Consider the following 27,015-nt stretch of genomic DNA (forward strand, 5'->3'; position numbering starts at 1 on the left):
CACCATCACAGCGTCAACCCCGCACTTAGTCAGCTATTCCCCTCGCAGACCAGACATCAGCAGATCGCGGCGGCCTGGTGACGTTCTTCTAACGAGGCTTGGGAGATGTCGGCGACATCGCCCGCGGCATCAGCGGCGAGGAACGGTCTTTCCGGCAGCACTGGCGGAAACGCGGCAGGCGCCGCCTCCAACGGTGGCGGCGGAGCAGCCGCCTTCGTCAACAGGGCGTTCGAGTCGTACGAATGCTCTGCTAACGGTGGCGACGATGTGGCCAAGACGGTGTACCCCAGCTACGGATCGGCTGTGTGGAAGGAAGACGCGCAGGATGAGGCCCAATCGAGCAAACCGAAAGCACCGGTGGGATGCTGGGAGAAGCTCAAGCGGGACGCGTGGCTTCTGCCCCTGGTACACAGTGAGTTCTGGATCTCGGCGGCCTTCTCTCTCATACAGCCCTTCTACCCGATTCTGGTGAGTGCACGAAAATATGCGGTGAGAGATCGAACTTTATATACATTCGATTACTGGCTCCCTTTATACGACATGACAACAAGTTAGGTGAATTATAAATGACTCTCACAGCTACTCTTGAATAAAGTCGAGATAGCACAGCTAACAAAGCGTAGTTTATAGCTATTATAGCTTTAAAAATGCATTTAATAAAATGACACGCGCTATATACCTTAGTTTACATTTCATCGTTTCACCAAGCGGCCGTTGATCACGCCACCACATTTATTAAGGCTGGATGACATCTCAAGTACAGTTGGTACAAGTGTACCAGGAATGTCGAACACTGCTGATCACTCAATAACAAATACAAGTCTGCGTAACAACAGACAATATTCTCAGCCGCAAGAAAAGCTACCCCGCCTGGCTGGCGCAGTCGTTACGGCGCTCGACTACTGTTCCCTAGGATGCAGGATCCAATCCCGGCCTCAGCGGCCGCTTTTCGGTAGAGGCGAAAAGCAAGGCGCCGTCTGCTGTGCGATGTCATTCACGTTAAAGAACCCCAGGTGGTCGAAATTTCCGGAGTCCTCTGCTACGGCGTCTCTCATAGCCTTAGTCGCTTTGGCACGCTAAACTCCACAAGCTAAACCAAACCATTAAGAAAAGCTAAACCATTGTTTGAACAAAATAAAAGCGGAACATGTGGTGATCAGAATTCCGGCAATTCTCGCACCCTAAAGATAAAATATGCTGTAACCACCGTTGATGTGAAGCATGGCACTGAGTGACAGGCATCTTCGATGACAAAGTCTATTTCTTTCTTTCTTTCTTTCTTTCTTTCTTTCTTTCTTTCTTTCTTTCTTTCTTTCTTTCTTTCTTTCTTTCTTTCTTTCTTTCTTTCTTTCTTTCTTTCTTTCTTTCTTTCTTTCTTTCTGTCTTTCTTTCTTTCGTTCACTCTCCCTTGGGCGCACTTTATTAGCATCTGCTAAACCAATCACATAGAGCGCCCGAAGCTCAATCATCAGAGCACGCACTTGACATCGGCCACGTACCGCACGATCGGAATCAGTTGAAGGTTCCCGCGCAAGCATCGGCCGAGAACAGACACGACGTCATGAATCAGAATTATTTTCTGTGACTAGGGAGGTGCTATTATTTAAGCAGTTAATCTCTCCCTTTGAGATCGTTGAACTTATTTTTTCTGTTTTACCGAACTGGAAGTGATATTGCGCACCATATCCTTCGGTATTGAGCGTTCTGTAGCTGCATATTGGCATATTTAGCGCAATTCTGTGCAGTTGTGGTTGCGATTGTAGGAAGAAAATGCATGGGCCTGCTACTGGCTCTGTATACCTGAGCCACCTCCGCTGCCTCATGTGGACAGAAGAAAAATAGACAAAGAAAAAAATATGGAGAGAAAGACGCACGTCGCAACAGCCGTAGTCCCCCACCGAATCGGTGGCGGGTGCAATGATGGCCTACAACAGATAAAAAACCGATGGCAGGCTAGCCCCCGCCGCAATTAAGCGGCGGTGACCTATCAGTTTCAATTATACGTAGGGCCAGGAGCAGCCACCCCTTTCTGTGCAGGGCCTATCTCGTGAGTGTGGTGGCATGAAACATCCATTGCGCAATATCTATTTTCACTCTTCCGAAACCGGCCGTCTGTACATATATGCGTTGGTTAAGTTAATGAAGGCTTCTGCAGTCTTCTGACCAGCCGGCTGTTACCCAGCATGTTGCCTCGCAAGGAGCAGTAAAATGGCTGCGATTCCACGTATTCAGTAACTGCTTGGAGCTTTGTAAAGCGGGGTATGCTGCAGAGATTTATTTTTCTGTTAAATGGTAAACGAAATTTATGCAGGATGAAATGGCATACAGTAAAAAATCAAACAAGCGCTCGCACACTCACAAATATATCTACCTCCCGCCACCCCCCCCCCCCCCCCCCTACCCGCTCCACTCCAATTTAGCTGATAATTTCCCATTTCCGAGACGTTTCCTGAACGCGCCCACACTTGCACCCTGCTCTTAAAATCACGCACCATGGCCAAGTAACACTGGCCAACCCCATCCATTCCAAGAACCCACTAGAAACTCCTCAAAAACATAGCGCAAACAAAAATGATACCACGGTCTTGCCCGGATGTGCGCATGCAAAAAGCATCAAGGCTAACGGATGGTGTCTGTTTACTACCGCGAGCGAAATATCATATGCAAGCGCACCAAGGAACGAACGGCCGCTTTAGAGGCCGGAGTTAATGCCGAAACAAAATATAAGACGATCGCTGACATATTTATATCTGTCCTAGAGAAAATGGCGGCGGCGGCAGCGGTGCGCTGACGTCTCGACGGACACCTCTAAACCAGAAAAGAGATATACAAAAGTTTGAATAATTGTGCACTGCACTTCATTTTCTTTTTACTGTAGGAAAATATTCTCGTCGTATTTCTAGAAAGTGCCCCCTCTCCCCTGTCTCTCCAAATTAGCGGCGATATTTACTTTCTGGAGGTGGGGGAGGGAGGAGGGCGCTTGCTCTTCATTTGACGGTAGAAAAAACGCAAAAAAAAGAAATAATTCGTTGTATAGCACTTTGTATCAAATACTGTCGTGCTCACAACTCAATACTGCAGAATACGACAGCACATGGCAGACCTCTGGTACACGTTAAGAAACAGCACATGTCTGCTCTGTCATCCCTCGCAAGCAGCTCTGTACCATAGTCGTATCTTACGCCACCTATTCGTTTACAAAGAGGTAATCAGGTAATGCTCTGATAACTTGCGCACCGAGACAGCCTACGTTGACCGCCTGCGCCAGCCGCTGTAATCGCGGAAGGAGACCGCTTGCCGCCTTTCATGGGGAGGCGATTTTCGCAGAAGGGAAGAAGGCGTGTAATCAGTGCATTTTTGGCTTCCTACTTGCTGTTGTTCTGTTCACCGGCCTGACTCAGTTGCAGATAGCGTGCCCGTCAGGCTATTCATGACCGTGCAGGCGCACACGCAAGCGGATAGTTCTAAAGCACTTGAGAGGTACTATACGTTTACAACGAAAGCCGAATTGTTAAGCTGATATTCGGTTTACTTCCTGTCCAGCCCTCTCCTGCTCCGGAGTGCTGCGCACGACTGTTTTACTTTTTGATTAGTTTATCACATGTTCTTAATATGACTTGAACAGGTCAACCTGTTCAAGTCATATTAAGGACGCCTGTTCAAGTCATATTAAAAACATGTGATAAACTAATCAAAAAAAGTGAAACAGTCGTGCGCAGGTTCTCGGGAGCAGGAGAGGGCTGGACAGAGAGATACAAAAAGAGATGTGGCCCTGCGATATGTGCATGGTCTATCACACAATTTGAAAAATGTAGCCAGACGGTTTGATGTTAATGTGGTTTTCTCAGCACCAAATAAACTGTCAAAAATATGTAGCATAGTTAAGAACAAAGCAGTGAAAAATGTCTGGGAAAGAAACACGCGTCGGGTGAAGTATGCGTTTTCCTATGTTCCATGTAAAGTACGAGTGATATACAGGATTTTGTTATCTTGCGATAAAGTGTATGTGGGTCGAACGGGCAGATATAATAATGTTCGCTTCCGAGAGCACGAGAGGTCATTAGAGATCGGTGGAGGTTCTAATCTGGTTGCGCATTGTAAAGAGAAAGAGTGTGATGGCTACCACCCTTTTCTAACACAGACAGGTATTTTGGATGCTCATCTGGCACAGATTAACCGGAAAATCATTAAGGCCAGGCATATCATGCGATTAGGTGAAAATGTGTTAGTGAACCGTCAATCGCTTTAACAGATAATGAGGTTGGGTTTTGTTTATCGTGTGGTTTAGTGCGGCTTAGCTTGGGTATTTGTACTGTGTGTTTTTTTCAATAAACTTCTGTTGCGAGTCAGCGCCCGTCCTGTTTGCTGCTTGTTCTTCGTCCTAGTCTGTAGCGCTGTTTATTAATCCTGTCACCGTATCAACTCGCCCACATGTCTCTTCTATTTAGATTTAACCTTTATTAAAGCATAATTACGCGCGCCTAGATGAAGATCCCAGCTTTCTTGTACAGCTGTACATACGGAACCCAAGGACAGCAGAGTTTCATCTTGAACGTTAGGCCTGCTGAGGGCAACAAGCACAAATTTGTTCCAGTGATTTGCCGCAGACAAAAAAAAACGCATTTATTTCCAACCTACTTATGAACGAATTAGAGCATCTCTCCCGACCAACTTCTATTGTTTAGTGTGAAAAAAAAATGTCAGCGGGTAACAATCATGATCGTCCCAAAGTCCTCGATCCGTAAATTTTAGTCTTATTATAATCGCAGTGTTTCTTTTATATGTGCCATTGAATTCAGCCGGCCTAACTTTCTCGCTGCAGTTTGCTGCGCAGGTGCGAAGGGAAAAAATACTTGCTTCCTGATTTTATAAATTATTTTTGGAGAGGTTGTTTGCGGTGGGACGTTGTTAAACATACAAAATATGTAAGACGAACAAGAAGTTTTTTTTTTTTTTCTATATTCGTCTTAGTCATGCCCAGCACAAATATTCCGAGCTGCTGACAAGCCCACACTTCATCCCAGAAAGAAAAGAGATAGCGCACATAGTTTTAGACTCAGTTAAAAATAATTACGATAATTGTGTGAGAACAAACAAATGTCATAATATTTAGAGCCTTATAAATTAAAGATTATCTGAACCGCCAGAACCCGCCCTAACATAAACAGTCAGTTCGGGAGCAGTCTTATTTTGCGATAAAAACAATTCGTAAAACGATATTTATTTCACAGCTAGTTTTTCTAAGGGTAATTAAAAACATTAAAAGCAATGCTCTTGGTTTGTGAATGCTGCAGACCACTATTCTTCGCTATAAAAAGAGCGCAGGGATAACTCATAAAACTCTGATTACCGCTGGCCGCGATATTAACATTTCGGCCCACAAAACACAGGGATGGTGGCGGCTCCTTCTCAGACTGCCGTTTTTTTTTTTTTTTTTTGCAAACATAAATATGCGAAGCAAGAACTATTAGCCACTTGGCATTTTTCCACCGACACAACTGACAGCTACACATCTGTCGAGAAAATACTGAGCGCATTTCGCATTATCGTGCTTGGTGCAATGCAATCGCCGCGTCTCGTCCTCCTCATTTTTAACAAATAGCTGTACAGGTTCCGTAACGCCTTTCATTTTTTGAGTCGGTTAGTGACTGTATAACTTGTTCTCCATTTTGTAAGAAATACTCCGAGGCACCAAGCGTGACTCCTGCCAGCCTATCTTAAGACTGGGTATAGCTTGCGAAACAGCTATCTTCCTCCGTATACCTAAGCGTACAATGTCTTACGGCCAGGTAAACGGTTAAGGTGAGATGTCAGATAAGATTGAAACAAAAAATTATCCTTTTCTTCCTGCAATGAATAGCCCCGGTATTTCTCATCAAGGTATCCACAAAACAGAACTCTCGTATAATCGCTCGTGCCAACTAGACCATTAGCAAGTTAATTGGGCACACTTCGAGCCCTAGCGGGGAAAAAAGTCCCTGGAACACGCGAACAGCAAAATGGCGCCTAACTTTCTCATCAGCCATTAGCCTCAAATTATACTTGTGGATGCGAAACTCAAACTTGAATTCTCTCCTTCGCTCTAGGCAAATAAGGCAATTATTAATTGGCATCATGTTCATGGTCCAAAAGCACCGGACGCATGTTCCACATAATTTTATCCCAGATATACGCATTGTTAGCTTAGCTATTTCATCATTTAAAAAACGTAAAAAAAAAACTTGGATTATATCAGTTTAGAAATTATTACATAAATATAATTTTGCGCCGTCTATTTCCTTCACACAGTCCCCACCTGGTATATACTCGTCATGGTGTGATATATTCTTAACGAAGTTTTTCTAAAGTGTCAGCAGCTACCGCATTGTCGTCATCGTAAACAGCCCGGTTTTGGCGCTGGTTTAGCATTAGTGGATGTCCTTCCCATTAGAGAGGGTAGGACAGCAAAATCTTACTATCAAGAGACTCGAAACACTTAAAATGCAGTACAAGCCGCACGAAGGGACTCAGAAGCAGGCCCTCTGTGCTCTACTCTTTTTACAAAGACTGTACATAGGATCGCCCTGAAGAAATGCTATATTACACGAAATTCCGAAGTCTCATTGTCCCCACCCTATTTGTTATACAGCACGCAAAGCGCAAGATTTCAGCTTGTAAAATTTATATCCCGTGCACTGTAAGATAAACATTATACACATACACGACTTTTAATCTGAATTTCCGGATTCAGAGACTCGCCGCGTATGCGTGTGGTTGCGATGACGTCATTTAGCCGTAGCAAGCATTTGGTGATTGCTCGCGCTGACGCCTGTCGCAACGTTTGCACGTCGACGCGGCGAGACAATCTAGATAATGCTGAACGCCCCTTTGCATTTCCGTCTTTCCTTCAGCGCGTTAATGACCTTACAGCCGTTTCAGCTTTTGCCGTGCCAGACAGTGAGTGTCCCCGTATGATATAGAGCCTTGCTGACGTCATAGAATTCGCGCGCGGTGTCACCGATTAAAAGAAACCATGGCGCTTCGCAGAAGGCACTCCTTCAAGACTTCCACGTTTATCTTAGCTAGATTACCATGAAAGGAGCAGTCGGATGTACACCTCTAACTATCAATAGTTTTAGATCTGTCTTACTTTATTGGAATGCTTACAATAGTGATTGCCAGTTATGAAAGCGACAGGATGGCAAAATATTTCAAATAAGCCCACAATTTCAAGTCCCATTTTTGCGTAATTTATTCAACTATTTTCACCGTGTCATGGCAGTAAATATAGAGCGTGATGACGCACTAACTTGTGTTCATTTATTTTCTTTTATTTTTTTGCTAACATGAGCCTTTTGCGAGGAAGCTATAAGCTGGCTGTAGAATAGAATTGTGAACGGGTTGGCTCATCGTTCTCATCTATTCCGCTAATTACTGTCTGATACAGGACGCTTTTTATACCACGACCATGGAACGGATACAGTCTACGTACATTTATGAGCATCACTACATTGCTCGAAATGCGAATGCGATTAGCAGTGGTTGCAGATTTTGTCAGTCATGTTAGAAAATCCACCTCGTTAAGCTTTATCATTGAAATTGTTCTTGCTCAAATGATTTTGATGAAATTAGTTAATAAGTTCAAGAAAAATATTCATTAAATGATATTTTTAAAATTTTTCGATTGCCGAAAGCAGAGCTATTTGGAGGGTCTAGCCTCAGCTGATCATCAAATATATGCCCTGTTTCTATAGCCAAATTGGCGCGAAGACATAGGTTGTAAGCTCTTTTGGTTGAGAAGGACGACTTTGCTTAGGTTACGTTTAGGGTTTGCCTCGTAATGGTAAACATGACTTCTAATTACACTGCTATAAAGCTGATTATTTACCTGCTGCGGTTGCTGCGAGTTTTATGTTTGTCTTCTGATCAAGTTCGCGGGTTTTATCACGGCCTTAGTTGCCATATTTCGAAGAAAGTGCTTTTTCAAAGATACCCTTAAGCAATGCGACGACAGCGCGCCTAAAAAGGGCGTCTATTACTATCTATGTCAAACCTACACGTTACAAATTGCGAATTACGTTATGCCCCGTCTATGCAGTTATCTTATGTATAAGGGGGCCGTAAATTATCATTGTGAGGCAAACGCCCTCCTCAAAGCTCCAAAAACTTGTACGCTACTTAGAGAAGTGAAAACTATATATTATTCCATTCCTCCGCTCTGGGTCTCTTGAGACCTTGGTTAAGTGCGTAGGACAGGAATATACGGCCCCTATGGGAATGCTAAATTTAGTCTCGGTCAAGAGTCGTTAGGCTAAACTCTTGCCATCTGTCTGAGCCGCAAAAACGGAGGCATCACGGCATTACGGAACCCCCAACGACCTTGAAATTATAGACGATCGTTTCTTATACAGGCGGAGTAGCTTAATGCTTGACGTGTGCTTTGAACGCTCCGCTACAAGGAGCCTTCGAGAACAGTTCATTTTACTGCAAGGGAACGCCGTTGTCTCAAGGCATTTACCGCGGATAGTACGTCGACATTGCACATAAGTCTGTAAGCGTAGTCATGCTGCGGAATCATTAAAAACTCGCTATCGCAAGCGGGTCAATCCAGTCTACGTCACGTCAGTGACCATTCGCGATCAGCGCCGGTATCTTTTGTTTTTATTGAATTATCTGGCGTCCCAACAGACCGGGTGCATGTGTCACAGCCTCGATAAGATGTGTGGCCACGATTTCGCCGCTATCGCTGTTTGATGGAAGTGCGCCGGCTTGTCTTATCGGCGCTATTATACGCGGCCCGTATAATGCGCATACATATGCCGGCAAGGGTATCATTGCCGCGCCAGATTCCTTGTTGATGGTCGAGTTGGGGTCGTTACGGTGCGAATTGTTTCTGGGACCATGCTGTCCCGAAGCCGGTACTACGCCATCAAATATAACGCCTGTTTCTCTCGGGTCAGTCCAGTGGAGGCCGCTAGCGCTCTCACCACGCCTGCCTTGGCTGTTGAAGGCGCATGTAGCCGTAATAAGGATGTAATCGTAAAGAGCCGCTCGTAAATATATAGGTCATATCATACTTATGGCAGTACAATGTTTAATTTCTTGAAAGTCTATTACAACTTTGATAATGACATTTGGTAGCAATGACGTCATCCAGCCGATCAGGATAGATCGATGGTAGTGTTCTATCGCTTTGAGATTTGCGGTTATGAACAGTACACTTTGCTGCATTCGATCAGCGCTAATGCTTTCATTCTGATTTTACGTGATATGCATAATGATTTAAAGCTTCCAATGCAAATTACATGTAAAAGGTGCTACTCTCTTTGCGCCTTAGTTTATCAAGCGTCCCAGCGTTTTATAGCTCTCAATGATTACCATTCTAACTTTTAGTTCCTTTCGTTGTTTCGCGAGCTCCTTTCTCAGAGCCGGCACTGCGAACCAGCACAGAGCACGTGGCAAGAGCTCCCCCCAACATCCACCGCTCTTAGCGTTTTTGGTAACCCCGACAATCTCTCACTCTCATTTTGGCACCTGCGCATGCGGGCCTTCCTGGTAATGAGGAAGCTCACACCCTGGCCCGAGGTCTCCCTTTCCAAGCTGGGGTGGAGCATTCTTCTTCAGATGCCGGGTGGTGCCTGCTGTCCTCTCGTGACATCCTTACCAACCATCGCGAATATAGCAAGACTTACGCAACCCCTGCCTCAAATCTCACAATAACACAAGCTGCCCACTGGCGCAAGCTACAAACACGCACAGCCCAATCTTTCTCCACGCCCACTTTCCTGACCAGTTTTCTTCGTCCTCCAAGCTCTATGGCAAACCTGGCGACTTTCTACGCACACTACTCCCCTGCCCCTCATTCCCTCATCCTCCTTCACCAGAGGTGGCCCTAGATTACTGGGAGAAACTACTCTGAGGACCAGTGCAAGATCATTACATGCGCTCTCGCTCGGATAGCCCTCCAAAGGCTTTCCTTTGCTTTGTAAGAGGGCCCTCTGTATATGGAGGGGGCTCTCAAATGCCATGCAGGGGACAACGCCCCCACCCTCTGTAATATTGGAAGTAAATGTTTCTACCACCACCGCTATGTGGCCGACACTCGTAGGTGTGGCTACTATTGCCATTTTTGGTCGCAGGGAGAGCCACAATCTGCTAGTCAACGTTTCCAATATGGAGGTCCTTAAACAGCAGGTTCCTTAAAACATCAGGCTGAAAAAAACTGGCAATTGTTTGTGGTAAAAAGCGCGATATTGCTATTTACACCAGCATACCTACAGCACACCTGGAGGGATATTCGCTGACGACTTCCGCTTTTTGACTTAAACTTTGTCCAGACGTCTAACGCCTTCTAACATTAACACCGATTTCCTTTTCCAGGCTTCTTCAAGAGGCATAGAAGCGTGGAAGTATGGATTCGTCTTCTCACTTTTCAAAATATTTATGCTAATCGGGTCGATCACCGCCGAAAAAATGGTAGGTTTTATACCATTACTTCTGTAACATTGGAAAATCGCATTGTTCAGAAGAAATAATTGCTGTGCGCTTTTTTTTTTTTTTCAAGATCAACAGAATCACGCCAACAGCTTGCTATTTATTTGGACAAGGCGGCTTCTTCATTTTCACAATTCTTTTCGGGTAAGCTGTCCAGAACTGCAGAGGTTTTATCAGCTCAATATATTTTACTCCTATATGACCGCATTATCCTATCTCTGGAAACATATTACTTGCATGATTAACGTAATAAACGCGCCAAACTGATTGGTTATTACGACTGTGAACGTGGTGAACCTCTGAGCATGGAATATGTTTCTTGTTTACAAGAAATCCGAAAAGCAAACGTTAATCTAATCATTTAATTGCTAACTTCACTGCATTTTTCTAGCAGAAACAAAACACTCAAATTTCAAACCTGTAAATATAGGTTTGTCCTAGTGAGCTCTATTGTGTGCTGTAAATATATGCGCAGAAATAGTGTTACCTCTGTTCGTCAAATTAGGTATAATGTAGAAAACTGAAGCTTAATCTTTTCTAATCAAAAATGCATTAACCAAACAGAAGACGTTGCTCATTCTCGCACATTAAGCACAGCCCTAGGTAAATACTTGGCTGTTTTTCTCCCGTATTCTTTACGAGCAAGATGCACGATGCTTACGACGTAAAGAGCGCACGTGGGTCGTATCTTCACCGCGAGTGCTCCTGTGCCTTAACGCTTCCTGTGGCGCTTTAACGACGTGCGCAGCTGCCTGTACTGGGCCCCTGGAGGCAACACCCTGCTGGGCCTCTCCATCGCATGTGTTGTTCTCGGCGGCATCACCAACACCTTCTACCTTGTCAGCATGTTCGCCGTCTTCACGACACGCTTCCCAAAATACAGGGGCGGCATCATTGTGAGTGTCCGGGAAGCTTATAGGGGCATGCTGTCTCAAAGACACCTAGGAACAATGACCAGTATGTGCAAAAAATACGATAAGAGGTTCCTGGAACTGGGCATAAAGTACGATCCCCCCCCCCTCCCAATTGACGGCGTGAAGGATCCCCATTCCAGCCAACAAACAAAAAATGAAAAAAAAAGTGCAGAAACTGCGCACAAACTGTGCCCAACCATGCCCCAATGATCGTCCTTGGTGTATTTAAGAAGCGATCAAAATGCATTGCAGTTACAAATGTGGTTATGACGCAAGGCATGACGAAGGTTCAAACGCGGAACCTGCATCGCCCCTGCAGGTGCGAACGATGAGTCAGTGCCCACCACACAACAGAAATTCGCGGACTGAAGGAATCACATTGCCTTATTATTCTCGCAGTTTTTGCAGCAGTGTCAGAACAATTACGTTTGAACATGCAGACACAATAAGAACTCGGATTCTTGGATCAAAACATGTCCAATAAACTTGCGGCCACTTCAAAGGAAGGATAGGAAGCGTAGAGTTTATATGTGCAGAAGCTGCTATTTACGTCCACAGAGCAGCCCAATGCCAAGCCGCTATGTTCAGTGCAATTACGTTTTGAAGTATATTCAGTATTTGTGACCATACATAAATATCTTATCTGCTTGCAGGCATTCCTAGAATTTCTTTGGGGATCTGGAAACATGGTGGGATCGGCTATTGGTGGTGCGCTGATCGACGTAAGTGTTCTTTTTTTATTACCATCAGTTTTCGTGCCCAAAAATGCGTAGTTCATAAACTATTATTTTTCTGGTGCACGCTGCAATAAAATATAACTGCTTCAGTGACCACCTTAGGGTGCACTAAAAATGTAATTAATTTACTATGCTATTCACTCGCAGTTTGATCGGTGTGCAAATCATTTTAACTAAATGTACACTGTATCTCAGAAACCTGTAATCAAGTCTAAAATTATTATTCCTGTGGCTTCCGGCTACTAAGAACCTAAGGCGCACCACGAATGTGCCAAAGTTTGTGCCTATGACGTGAGGAAAACGAGACTAAGGTAACAATGTTCCCGTTTTTGGCGCAGGCATGGGCGTATCCGCTGCCCTTTTTCGTCCTGGGAGCCATCACGATGCTGTCGTTTCCTGTAATCATGAAGCTTCGATCTAAACTTAATCAGTACAGTGGTAAGTATGGTGCCGCTTTTCAGTAATACTTCTTCTCGAAACTGTACTAACTGATTCTTTCCTTAATATTTTTAATGGTACCACTCACCCCCTTCACAACGCCTAAAGCTGCAAGCCCAAGCTGGCATATGGTTACTACTCAGAGGAATGCTAAAACGAACGCTGCGCCAAATATACAGTTTCGTGCTAAAACAATTTCATTCTGGAAGGTTAGTCGCCTGTTAAGTTAGAGCCGGCTCCACCTAGATTAGCTAATCACCCCATTGCTGCCATACGACAAATAATCATAGTCTATCATTAATCGCACAGCGTGCTAGTGCGTGACGGCCACTGGGGGCTCTGATAGATTTATGAGCAACTCTTCAAGCAGGTCTGATATCCGGACTTCACTTCTCTACCAAGCTTCCTATACTCCTATGGCGCTCAATTTCAGTTTCGTGCAGAAAAATGGCTTCAATTTTCTCGTCCCGCAGTACTTAAGAAAATAAGCTTTCGCCCTTTCGAAACTCATATGGCACCTTCTTGTTCAAGCCTCCGAACTTATACTCAGCTACCCAACTACGAATTTAAAAAGTAATTAACTGGATAAATGAATAACTTTATACTATATTGTGTCCACTGAGACACAAAAATTGTTCCTGCAATCATTTCAAATGTAAAGCCAATATTTTTCAATATTCCTTAGTTTTCCCTAACATACTCTACATTACCCGAGAAATATTCGCGGGGAGAAGTCGGCTTTTTCGAGTTATTAGACTGGACTGCGTCGTCAGCGTGCCAATTTCGTTCTCTTGTTGGACCGGAGTAGTCGAGTCGTTGTCGTAATTTAGCATCCGCCGAAAGCGCTTATCGCAGCTGCGGCTTTTAAGCGCTAGATGGAAGCTTGTCTTTCACGGTGGGCCGCTACAGTAAGAAGTGTCCTTCTCTTTTTTTTTTTTTTTTCTGTGCCAGTGTCATCTTGCGGCTGTGGAGGTATGCGTCCGTGGTGCTCCTAGGAGGCTGAATTTGGCAAAATTCGCTGGGCTGCATGCCTACATCTTATTTATCGTAGTCGCGCGTTAATATTCTGCTAAAATCCAACTAATGTTTAAGGCAATGCTGCAGACAACGCGCGAAGAATAAATAGCAAAAATCTACCCCCCTGGGGTGGCTCAGTGGATGAAGCGTTCGACCACTGTGCCCAAGGATGCGGGATTCCATCCCGCTCTCGGCGGCTGCTTTTGGTTGGAGGCGAAAAGCAAGGCGCCCGTGTGCTGCGCTTTATCAGTTCCCGTTAAAGAACCCCAGGTTGCCAATATTTTCGGAGTCCTCCACTGCGACCTATCTCATAGTCTGAGTTGCTTCGGGACGTTAGACCTCACAAACCAAACGAAACGAAACGAAAAAGCAAAATCCATGGCTTTATAGTTCAACAAATTTAGCAAAAACACAATCGGCGAAAACGAAAGATGGCAGTTATAACCATCCCCAGATGCGATCGCTGGGCAGATACAAATACACGTAAAGAAGTAACGAGAGGAAACCAAGCAAAGAAACGGAGCAGGAGCGCAGCACGCACGCATGTGTGCACATAATTAAACACAAAGATAGTTACTAAACACGCACGATCACCTTGCAGCGCACGCCGTATTGAAACCTGTCGAATGACCAGCGCACTGTATGTAGAGCGGACACAGCCGACGGAGCGAGCCATGATCGTCGTAATCGTCGTGATCGCAGTCGCCGAAAGCGTCAATTCGTGCACGATACACAGAGCTTATAAATGTGACGCGTAAGGCAGTTTTGCACTGCATTTTATATTGGGGACGCAATGAACGTTGGCCAGTGAGCAAAAATTAGAGGGCCTCTTGGAAATATCTTGATAGGAGAACGGCTACGCCGAGTCATGCCTAGTCATTGCAGTCATTAGTACTCAAGGTTAAGCCTATTCACTCAATTCCAGTCATTTGCGGCCATTACAGGTCGTCGCTTGACATACTGGTCGTTCCGTAGTGATGAAGAGTCATGCCTAGATTTTGTAGTCATTACCGCTCATAGCTAAGCATGTTTACTCATTCCAGTTAATTGTGGTAATACAAGTCGTCTTTTGGCATATTGGTCGATCTGTAGTCATCCTTAGTTATTTTATGATCATTTTATTAGTATTTATCATTATTCGTTAACTGTATCGATATCAATCGTTTAACTTTTATTCATTACCAATCACCATTAGCCGTTTTCATTCCTAATCTCCCTCTTCATATATCCGTTATAAAAACTGACACATCGGCGCACAGGTCCGATGCACAGATCCCGCGTACAGCTCTCGCGCACGGAATTTCGTTCCATGAGCTCAGAAAGGCGTTCGCCTTAAAACCTTAAAACCAAAGTATCGAGGAGCTGCGGAAGTAGGGATATGCTTTGTTTCTCTGCGACGCGGCCAGATGCTGCGCTCGGTCCGTAAAAAAGCAGCTAACTACGACGCAGTTGCTAAGCTGCCTCGCGAACAAAATAGCTACAGCGGCGAAAAAAAACAACACATGATTTCAGCCACAATTTTCCCGCAAGGTGTTGCACGGGCACGGCCACTACTGAACTTTCCTTCCTCCATGACAGGGAGTCGAGGGTGATGATTATGGTTGCATGAGAGCATCAGGTATTCTGTTGTAACTAGGCCTAAGTCTCGTTCAAATGCTCTCGCAGAAGCAGAAGTTTGTGACGAAGATGTGCCTGAGAAAGAAGGCAAGATTCGAAGTTACTACTGGCTCCTCATCGATCCAGTGTTCCTCGCCGACATGGTCACACTCATGATGAGCTGGGTCATCCTTGGATTCAACGAGCCGACGCTAGAACCCAGCCTTGAAAAAGTCAGTATTCAAGTTGTCAATTGTGTTTAATATCCAAACAACGCGTCTTCTGCATATGTCTAAGTTTTACTGAAATCTCTGCTTGTCAAAATGCTCAATTTCGGACTTCGAGCATTAGTACAGTTTTGTAAAGTTTTACAGTTAAGCCGAGTAGTTCAAGCTGTCTCAGGGTGGGTGTTTAGTCAATGATAATATGCATCATTTAGTTTAGTCACAATGAAAACTAATTCGGAGCCTGTAAGTTATTTCCACAACTCAATTTATCTAGTATGTCCTTTAACGTCTTAAATTTTACACCTTGCTGTCACTAGAATAAAAGTTTATCTACGTTTCAGAGATTTGCTCTTCGTAAGTATTGTAGAAATGCCTAAAGACGGACGCTTCGATATAGTTTGCTGAAGCGTTTGGCTCTGTGTTCCATACAAAGACACTGTGACGTAATGAGTAAATCTTAGCTTCTTTTACGGTGCATTGCACCTTCTACTCGAAGTATAGTTAAGGTACTGCTTAACTGTTTCACCTTTCATTGATCTTCTTTCAGTTCAACCTCACTGGCACCGTATTAGGTAGCGTCTACACTGTCCAGTTCGCCAGTTATTCCGTAGGAGGATTCATTGCTGGAACCTTTTCTCATTACGGGGTGAGTAGGATATGTAGACATGATATTGGATCTGGTGTATGCAAGCATCACCATCAAAAGTGCTCAGCTAGTTGCTTATATAAAGTACAATGATGTCATTAACATGTTTTTTGTTGGTGCTCTTGGTTTTGGTCGGAGGAGGGAAGAGGGGGTTGTTGCACTGTGGAAATAGTAAGTAGTGAAGGAGAAGTATGGCTGTCTGCCTGCCGTAGGCACGCAGCTCGAAGACGTCCCTACTCATCTCTCATCCCCGCCTGCGCACCAATAGAAATGTGCTATTTGAAGCTTGCAATCTAGCTTTGCGCCTGTTGTCTTAGAAGCATCCGCATTTAAAAGCTCGAGCCATTACTCGTCACACTTCCTCGCGCCAGATTTGAGCAAATAAAATGTCCGGTAGCTTTCCTTGAATTGTTACTTTCCCAACGATGTGGAATGCAGCAGTATGTGTCAAAGAAATGTAAGAAGCTAAGATGTACTGGTTTTGAAGCCTTAAAAAAATGAACAATCCTAAACTTGGCATGCCTTAATAGAGTAGTGTCACTTGTGCCAGTGCACTTCCATTCCAACAAGGCTTAAGGTACAACGGCACCAAAAATCTAGATTTTGGTAATATGAGACCACGTAACATTATTTATTTCAGTTTTGCATTACTTTTATACGGGAATCAAGCGCTAGGAATTGTTATAAGTTGTCCCTAAAACTGCGTGTCGTATTTTCTATGGAATAAATGTAGATACATTTTGCCCTACAAGGCATACTGCCGGAAAATATTTTAGTACAGCGTTCAATAAAATCACATCAGTCGAATATGGTTTCGCAAGCAGGTTGTTTTTCTAAGCGCATGATTCATGTACGTGAACGGAAACACTGCAATACCTGGCATGAAGGGCGCTCCGTTAAGTGCTGCGTGATTTACCTCAATCACCGAGCGCTAGCACATGGCAAGCTGCACATGTGCTCTTGCTGATGACTGAGATAAGCGTTTCTTTTTCTTGCAGCTCGAGCCATTCTACTCAATGGTGGGACAGCTGTTCACCATACTGGCGTACCTTGTTATAGGACCCGCTCCATTCCTTCCTCTGTCCCGGTAATGCTTTCTTTTTGTCATTGCTTTCATGTAACAATAGCAAGAGTGGGCCATTTTTGCTCCAACCCATCAATTCAGTACTGGTACCATGAACGCGCGCTGATGCCAGGAAATAAAGGATGCATGCACTTCCTAAAAAAAAAAAAAAAAGTCACAATGCCGCAGTCAATATTTTCTACAAAACAACAACAATGCGAAAACTGGTAAGCCTCAGCAAGGACTGCTTATGTTGTGAAGTGTCCTTAACATAAGTAAGTTGACTTCTACATTAAAAATCGCACAACCAAATTATGACTACTCTAGGACATAATCCTGTAGCGGCGGTAAAATATTTAACCACTTAGAACGAACCATCCACCTTTGTAAATTGGACTACTTCCCCAATGCATCCAGCATGGCCTGATTTAGTATTATAATGTGTAAAGCCTGTTCGCCATTCCATATCTCTGAAGACTAAGACACTTTGGCTACAGACACCACTGCAAAGTTCACCCTCTTCTAAGCTATCTCGTTCGCAACCCTACTGAAATAATTCTATGAGGCATTAACCTCACATTTTCTCGCACAATCTCACTCAATTCACATACGAAATCACATACAAGTCACATATAATTGCATAAGGTCTCGTAGCTTCTTGTACATTATCATAAATTATGTACGATATTTTATTATAATGATGTGAACCGTATGAGAGTCTATATCATTAGATGAGATTTTATGAGGTTATTGCCATGTAGAACTTTTGGTTTTTCAGCACGGAATAACTGTGTGGTTTCTTCATTAATGCTCAATGCTTTGTATACCTGCAAAATGATGGCTCCCAACTTACTTTCCAAAGCGCTAACCACTATATGTTTTCTTCACTCGCAGGTCCCTAGCGCTCGTTTATATTTCTCAGGTTTTCACCGGCTTGGGGATGTCTGCGCAGTTTGTCTGCGGATACTGCCACGGACTGAAACGTGCAGTGTGAGTGCCTGCATATGACTTTCTATTATAATAACACTTAACATGTATACCTAGCTCTGTGCTTCAAGGAACTGCACTGGCGCTCCAGTTTATATGTTTGTGTGCGTTAAAAATTCATTACATCGCAATTTAGAAGCAGTGGATACTCCTTTATGATAACGTGGATATAATCATGGTTATACTCAACATTCTATTGTTACTCCTTTATTACGATGTCTCTGAAATAGTACGCAAATATTGCGAATATTAATAAAGAACAATTGTCTTCTCATTGTCAAATTATTGTTGGAAAGCCGCAGCGAATATTTTACGTCTATTTTCTTCTCCACAGGCAGCGTGGCTATCCCGACAACATACGTACAAATGGCTTCCTTTCAAGCACCGTATTCACGTTCGCGGTATTCGGGTGAGTCAAAAGCTCAATTAAGCAGGCTGGTTGTGAATCCTGCTGTCAAAACGAAAACATAAGAATATCATAAAGCATTACAGCTAAAGCACTAGCTATATATGGCCATGCAAAAAAATGCAATCATTTTTTTCTCCACGCGTTTTAATTAGGGCAACTCCAACACCGTCATGAAGAATGTTTGTTTAAGTCATGTGGAACGGACCTTTTTATTGTAGCCATATACCTGCGTACACGTTAATGCTAATAGGTAATTACTACTCAACCTAAACCCTAATTAAAACAAATAACTTGATGTCCATCCAATATTACATTTCTGGTCTCAGCTGGAACTAAACTTTCCTGCCTGCGTATATCGCGCTGTTCGATCTTGCGCAAGATAAAAAGCTTCAGGCAAGCAAAAAATATATAATAGGAGAGCCACCTGAAAAATTAAAAAAATATTCCATAAAGAACGATTCTGAAGATCAAGAAGTTTGTTCTCATCGCGCATAGTACACCAAAAAAGAGAACCTTCATTTTCGTATACCTGAGGTGTCGTAAGACAGGTCATAGAGGCGGATCGTTTAGGAGAGAAAAACCGCCTTCACATCAAGCCATTCACTTTTGAATCCTCTTTCGTCGCGAACCCACGCAGTTGCCTCAAATGCCGGTAATAAGGAGGTTCCGTCTCTAAATAACAATCTTTAATTAATAAATGCTTCATTTCCTATCGAGCAGGCATAATACATCCAGAAAACGTCCCTTTAACCGATGAGAAAGTCAGATGAAGATGTCACCAAAGTCCCATTCTCTCTCTCTCTCTCTATCACACACACACACACACACACACACACACACACACACACACACACACACACACACACACACACACACACACACACACACACACACACACACACACACACACACACACACACACACACACACACACACACACACACACACACACACACACACACACACACACACACACACACACACACACACACACACACACACACACACACACACACACACACACACACACACACACACACACACACACACACACACACACACACACACACACACACACACACACACACACACACACACACACACACACACACACACACACACACACACACACACACACACACACACACACACACACACACACACACACACACACACACACACACACACACACACACACACACACACACACACACTATATTCTCCATTTAGAGGTCTCGGAGAACGCTGATGGGGAAGAGGAGCGTCTGTATTCCGGCAAACCACATCGATATTTAATGAAGATAATGGCCAGAGGGCACACATTAGGGGCAGTATCTAGGAATGTGTCTTCAGTTAGAGAAAAAAAAAGTTTGTCGTCGTCAATCGACACCGGAATGCAGACGGGCAAGCACAGGTGCACCGGTCCAATCGGACCGATAACGATGAAGCAATAGCAAAAGACCGCAACAAAACATTTGTTCGTGTTCAAGGAGTCGGTGCTCAAATTGCCTGCGGCGAAGCACGTTTGCTCACTAGAAGCAGGAATGCGCTTAAGCCACGCAAAAGCCTTACTTCATTTTTGTGTAACTTCTCGCAACAAGCTTCAGCGTCTTTGAAAAGGTCCGCCGGCAGTCCTGGCATGCGCGAAGATGGCATGAGGTTATCACTTTCGCAAGATTACCCGTCACTAAATGATATATCTGACAGATACGCACAGAGCAGAGACACTTTTGATAAGCCTGAAAACAAAATACACTTAAACCAGTTAAAACCAGTGAATCACCTGTTAATTGGCTTTCTACGCACTTTAAAACATCCTATCAAATTAAGGCTGTATTTGTGAATTTTTATACGAAACAGATTATTTATAAGCAAATAAGCAACCAAGTCTAGATAGTTCCTTTAACCATTCTATCGTAAGCGTCTGAATTCGAAATTTCGAAATTTCGGCTAGAATAAAGTTGCTGAATATACCCGCTGTTGCGGCTCAGTGGTTTTGGTGCACTGCTACTGTCAGAGGACTACTCAGATTCACTCCCAGCAAAAGGCGCCCGTGTATTTCGCAATATCATTGCAAGTCAAAAACTCCTAGGTGGACTAAATTAGTCCCCAACGACACAGCCTTTCATCATAACATCCCTTTCAGCCAGTGCGTCACTCCGAGAGGTCAATCAAACTTTGTTCAAAAATATTTTTCACTTTGTTGATATCTGTACCGAATTAGCTTTTTTTTTCTCGTTTCTAACACACTCTAATCATTGATTTTGCAAACTGCAGGGCCATGGTGACACCACCAATTGCCGGGTACGTCGTCGAATTGTATGGTTATAGAAAAGGATCCATGCTCATGTTCGGACTCTTGCTGGCATGGGTAAGTCAAGCGACACTGCTCTGCGGTAGCCTAGCTACTAGCCCCACTGTCACCTGTGCAACAGCCATTCTGAGAGGCTATAGAAAAGGGCTGTCAATTAAAATAAAAAAGGAGTCTGATTGCAAACAGCCACGCCGTGCAGGCACTGCGCGCTCAGAACGTCGATGAAGCATACGTTATTGAAAAGAAATAGAGGTCTACATTTTGAAGAACCACGTTTAGGGACTAAGAATAATGCTTCCATTACTTCCGATATACCAACGTACTGTTGTTGTTTTTTACCTCGGACATGAATTAAAGCCATCTACTGACGATCTTCAGAGATGCGATATAACGACATTGTCCATGATCAACTCGAAGAAAACGCTAAGAAGCCTTGGCCGAAATACCCAGTTCACGAAATGTTCTACCTTGAAGACCTGAATTTGTAAACTCATTTGGCCTCTGTAAACGTGGCAGAATAGCATCGTGAAGTACATGTTGGCAGAGGTGCAAAGATCGGTTGCAGGGCAGTGTACCTGCACCTGACGTCGTCAAACAAGGTCTCGAAATTTTCAAGCACCTTGTGCGTTGGAACGCTTCTCACGGGGATGCTACCTGTGACTACAGCAGTAATTACAGCCGAGCGGGAGATGGATTCGCGCTGGCTATCACTAATTCCCTAACATGTAAACAGCATTAAGAAATCCTGCTCTTGATTCACGAATTTTTACCTGTAGTTCATTCAAGGATGTAAAATGTAGAAAAGATCGCAGTCAAGCACGCCTGGCTTTGTCTAATAATGGCAGCACGATATTTACTCCATTCGCGAATCATTCTCATGAACAAGTAGACTTGTGAGTGGGTCCCTCGAAGATTGGTTTGGTTTGGTTTGTGCGGTTTAACGTCCCAAAGCAACTCAGGCTATGAAAGACGCCGTAGTGGAGGACTCCGGAAATTTCGACCACCTAGGGTTTTTTAAAGTGCACTGACATGGGAAGACGTGCGAATTTATCAATATAAGCGTTATTTCACTCCACGACCTTGGATGTTCAACTTACTTGAGGTAAATCAATTAGAACGGTGAACTGGACTACCAAAAACGGCGCAGACATGACGACAGAACACATGACTTTGTTTTCCCTCCTATGCTTCAATGCACCAACTAGCCTGCCAAAATGCTCTCTTGCACTAGTCGGTAACGACTCATACTCAAGTAAAAAAAAGCGCAAAAAAATTCGGACATCGAAGAAGGACAAACGCAATATTGTGTTCGTTGAACGCAAGTTGAAGGTCTCACCTTGCATCTGTTTAGATGCGTATAAACCTATTCGTGCATTAAACTATGCAGGCCAGTCTAGAGCCATGGTAAAATTGTTTTTGGCATTCAATAAGGAATGTTTTACATTCGAGCTTGCTTTTGACCTGTCGCATAAAATAATTCGACAGTTCCTTTATGTATGTGAGTATGCAGGTGAGTGTACAGTATATTTTCTGCGTGTACCACCCGTAGTCAAATAAGCCTGTCCTGATCTTTACGTGGCCATATTCAGAGGTAGCTATTGGTTATTGTGGTCTAGTGCTTGAAGCCGGCACCCATGAGGTCTTGCCAGTACTAGGTGATGCTTAGCTTTAGCTTTCAAAGTAAGATTAGCAGCAGCGGGGTTTTCACAAGGTATGGTTGTTTCTATATGTCAAGGTTTGATGAAATGCCCCAATAAGCGCGAGGTGATAACACCGGGTGACCATACGCTGGTACAGGGCAGAGGGCTGCCTCCAAGCCTTACTCAATAAGCTGCCTCATAATTTGGTGAATGTCAACGCAACGCAAAGAACGGATGACACGTGGTTTTTGTCGATACATAAGGGTATTCTGGAGCTGCTGAGGGAGCACACCCTTAAACAATGCTAATCAGCTGTGGTGTCGGACACAATGCAGGCTATTTGCCTTGTAAGGTATGGGTAGTCCGCAAGGCTCCATTGTCGTGCGGTCGTTATTCATCATCATCAGCAGCCTGATTATACCCACTGCAGGGCGAAGACCTCTCCCATATTTCTCCACTTAACCCGGTTCTGAGCTAGCTGCATCCACTTGACCCCTGCGAACTTCTTAATCTCATCCGCTCACCTAACTTTCTGCCGTCCCTTGCTACGCTTTCGTTCCCTTGGAATCCAGTTTGTTACCTTCAGCGACCATTGGTTATCCTCTCTTCGCACTACATGTCCTGCCCATGTCCATTTCTTTTTCTTAATTTCCACTAGAACGTCGGTAACTTGAGCTATTTCCCTGACCCACTCTGCACGCTTCCTATCTCTTAATGTTACCCCTACCAATTTTCATTCCATAGCCCTCTGCGTTGTCCTCAACTTAAGTAGAACTCTCTTGGTTAGCCTCCACGTTTCAGCCCCATAGGTGAGTACAGGCAAGATGCAACTGTTGTATACTTTCCCTCTTGAGCGATACCGGTAAGCTGCTAGTCATAATCTGCGAGTGCTTGCCAAATGCGCTCCATCCCAATCTTATTCTTCTTGTTATTTCTTTTTCATGGTCCTGATCTGCGGTTACTACCTGTCTTAAGTAGACATATTCGCCTACTACTTCCAGTACTTCGCTACCTAATGTAAACTGCTATTCCTTCCCGAGGCTGTTGAACATTACCTTAGTCTTCTGCATATTGATTTTCAAGCCTACCTTTCTACTTTTTCTGTCTAGGTCATCAATCATTATTTGCAGTTCATTCCCAGAGTTGCTTAGCAAGGCGTCATCAGCAAATCGCAGATTACTGAGGTATTCTCCATCAACCCTTATCCCTAACTGCTCCCATTCCAAGTCTCTGAATACTTCCTCTAAGCAAGCTGTGAATAGTACTGGGGAGATTGTCTCTCCTTGCCTAACAGCTTTCTTTATTGGAATGTTGTTACTTTCTTTATATAGAACTATGGTTGCTGTGCAGCCACTATATATATCTTCCAGCACTTTCAGGTACGGCTCGTCTATACCCTGATTTCGCAATTCCTGCATCACCGCCGAGGTTTCAACTGTCAAATGCTTTTTCGTAGTCAATGAATGCTATGTATAAGGGCTGGTTATATTCACATAGGTTCACGTGGATGGCAGCAAAACTAAATTGCTGGGTTGAAACGCGGCTGAAGAGTCTGTGGGCGTTGTGGTTTACACGCCCTTTCAGCCTGTGTACATCACGATGATTTACATCTGTTCTTTCAACTATTAAACTTTTCCTTGCGAGTCGCCGTTACTTGTCTGTTCTTCTCAGTGTCCTGTGTTCTCGAGCTAGTTTTATTTGATTTCTTGAGGTAAACAGAGCTTGGGCTCATTGTTTTAATGGTTCATATTGCAAAGCTTCGATCGCAAAGCAATTAATTATTTGGTCCCCCTTTTTTTTTTTTTTACGATGTTTCTACTGAAGCTTTGTGCTAAACGATGTTAAAAATTTTATCGACGAAACAATTTTATGCTCTCCTTAACTTCTAAACTTTTATAAATATAATTTTCGAAAACAGCTGTGACTCGAGTTGTTCTTCGTGTCAATAATTTTTTAATAGCTGAGCGATTATGCATTACGAAAGTACCGACAGCAAACGAATTAAGTTAGCATAATACGTCGTGTAAAAATGGATGCTTGTCACTTCTTTCTCCATTTGCATCCGTTCTGTGACAAGATCTAAACTGATCAAACAGAGATTCACTGCGTTTACTGAACCAACCTAACATTGAACCTAACGTTGAACATAGATGCAATATGATTCGCGTGCATGAAAACACACAGGGCCGTGATGTCCTTACGCCCCTTGGGTAAGCGGTGTCCGACTGTCCTGTCAATCGAACAGTAACAATTTCCAATGACGAGCGCGCCCTGATACGTATCACCTATGCATCGGAATAAAAACCCCTACAGACACAAAGCCAGCAGAAAATGCAGGCATGCTAGATTCGGAAGCACTAATTTCGAGGAGGCGGGTCTGACTACGTGCTATGCACTGATGCATACCCACTGCCTGAAAGCGGGCCGCTACGACTAAGGTAGCCGAACCCAACGGCTCTCCAAAATTTGTAGCTTCTGAGCTTCACGCTAGCACCGCCCCGGACCTATAGAAACTCTCCATGGTGTATAGAGAGAGGTGTAATTCGTGCAGTACACTACACATGGAAAAATGTAGCACAAAATAAAAACACATTGGAACTATTCCTCATTTTTTCAGGGGGCATACAGGCGCGTCACACAAGACAGGCTCGCCCACATCATGGCACGCGTTGTGCACTTGGCACTTTCGCTTATTTACTGCTGCGCCGTCCAGGTGTCAGGGCATATTGATATCCCTAAGAATTAGCACGCTTACGCTTTCGCCCATGCGCGAGAGAAGCAGGTTGCCTCTTTGACGGTTAGGGGTTTGGCCCAGATCGCGGCGCAAGTTTCAGTAGGCACTTCTCATAAACATACAATGAGTTTACGTAGGCGCCGTGATTACCGGCGCACATCTTCCCTATATCCCCCCATACTCTAAATACAGGAAGCTGAAATACGACAGACACACAGGCATCTTCTCCTCCCCTACAAACCAAATTTTTCAGTCATCCCACTGAAACCTCGGCAATATTTAACGTGTCCACCGACACTATACCACATAGTGTGGGAGTATGGAAGCGTGCCAGCACCCCCGAACCCACCATCCGTAACTGCTCAAGGCCCTCGTAGAAAGGATGGCTGTCCCTCCTCTTACCCAGCAATCAGTTTTTGCTTGTACATCGTGTGTGGGAACCTGCAACCGGTGCTCGGCTTTGTAACTAAAAGGTCCATTCGGGGGAGAAAGTGATTAACATTTTCTCTGCATTAATAAAGTTTGCTCTCTCTTCTTTTCTTCTTTCCAGACGGAAGATAAAAGAAAACAAGAATGATTCTAGCGGTTACAGAGTGCTTTGTGTACCGCCTTTTTTTTAAATGTGCTGAAGTTTGTTCTTCCTTTTTGTTTCTACCTATTTCAGGCACCCGCAACAGTTGCACTGTGGTTGAATTCAATATGCACAGGAAGAAAGGAAGTTAGGCTGACAGATTCCCCGTCAAAACCACCGAACCATTCATCATCGTCGATGACACGTATATGAGTTCCTTCATCGTTCCACCAGATGAACGCTTTTTTTTTATGTTCCTACTGTTTCATCCGCCAAAATAAACTTTTTATATTTAATATGCATTTGCGGTCACAAAACATTGCTTCTTTCTTGTATTCAGTATAGTAACTTGCTCATAATTAGTACAATGAACAGAAACACAAACTCAATGATCAATGCAAGCATGAAACAATGCGCACTAAAAGCCATTAATAAAATAACGTGGCCATATATGTTTATCCGACATCCCACTGTACAGGCATGTTTTCCTGGCTTCATAACACTTTCCACAAGTAGTGATACTACATTTTGGTTCGATATATAGGAATTGGCATCATAAAGCGAACTCAGCTATGTCAGGCGCTGTAGTAGAGCGCTGCGTAGTATTGCCGGGTAAATTCATGTTCTTTCAAAAATACCACAAAATGCCATTTGTCGAGGTTAAGTAAGGCGGATCAGCAATATATATTCCATCAATAATTCATCCATCTCAAGAATTTTGTACTGTCTTCCTTAGCACTTAAGCATGGGAAGTGCGCTTCACCAATGAATGCGTCACTGGTCGACGTTTGGTTTCCCATACTTCCGGTTGTGGCGCCTGCATTCCCAACCGTGTGTTTTCTCCCTCCCGCGCATTCTTCTTCTCGCCTCTATATACACATCGCACATAGCCACAGTGAGGAGGATAGGTAGAATTTAGTGCAGGTACAAAAATTGAACACGTATCCACTAACAGGAAAAGCGGTAACAAACAAATCTTCCGGTAGAAATATTATAGCTATGGAGTAACATACCGATCTCAGGGCATGCGTTTTGATGTTTGCTCCAAAAAGACTACATTATGAACTGTAAGCGGCAGTCACAAGCGAGCACGATTAATTTCCGAATATTTTTTTCTCTGAGGAGCATACTTCCGGCAGGATCGGATATAGCTCCAACGTCGCCGCATGATGCACAAAATTCGACGGCGGGAATACAGAACGACACAAAGGTGAGCCAAGGGATTCTGCAACGCAAGAGCGTTATAGAA

The 27,015-nt window shown here is 43.9% G+C and overlaps 1 protein-coding gene and 1 long non-coding RNA gene across 3 annotated transcripts in view; one reads left to right on the top strand and one right to left on the bottom strand.

Moving 5' to 3' along the window:
* LOC146208350 (MFS-type transporter SLC18B1-like) lies at positions 1-26,066 on the top strand. 2 transcript variants are annotated; one of them, XM_084592830.1, is made up of 13 exons: positions 7-468; positions 10,360-10,455; positions 10,544-10,617; positions 11,222-11,369; positions 12,041-12,109; positions 12,463-12,562; positions 15,245-15,408; positions 15,950-16,048; positions 17,047-17,135; positions 18,006-18,101; positions 18,433-18,507; positions 20,785-20,878; positions 25,860-26,066. In XM_084592830.1, the coding sequence occupies exons 1-13, from the start codon at positions 106-108 to the stop codon at positions 25,977-25,979; spliced, it is 1,587 nt and encodes a 528-aa protein (XP_084448956.1). In that variant the 5' UTR covers positions 7-105; the 3' UTR covers positions 25,980-26,066. The 2 variants fall into 2 exon arrangements, with proteins under 2 accessions (XP_084448960.1, XP_084448956.1); XM_084592834.1 differs by lacking the exon at positions 20,785-20,878 and having other exon boundaries at positions 1-468.
* Positions 1-27,015, bottom strand: part of LOC146208349 (uncharacterized) — an 85,530-nt gene that overhangs the window by 48,513 nt on the left and 10,002 nt on the right. The window lies entirely within an intron of this gene.

This window comes from Amblyomma maculatum, chromosome 1 (assembly GCF_055883805.1).
Source record: "Amblyomma maculatum isolate TAMU_Amacu chromosome 1, ASM5588380v1, whole genome shotgun sequence".
In the NCBI taxonomy this organism is placed as follows: Eukaryota; Metazoa; Arthropoda; class Arachnida; order Ixodida; family Ixodidae; genus Amblyomma; species Amblyomma maculatum.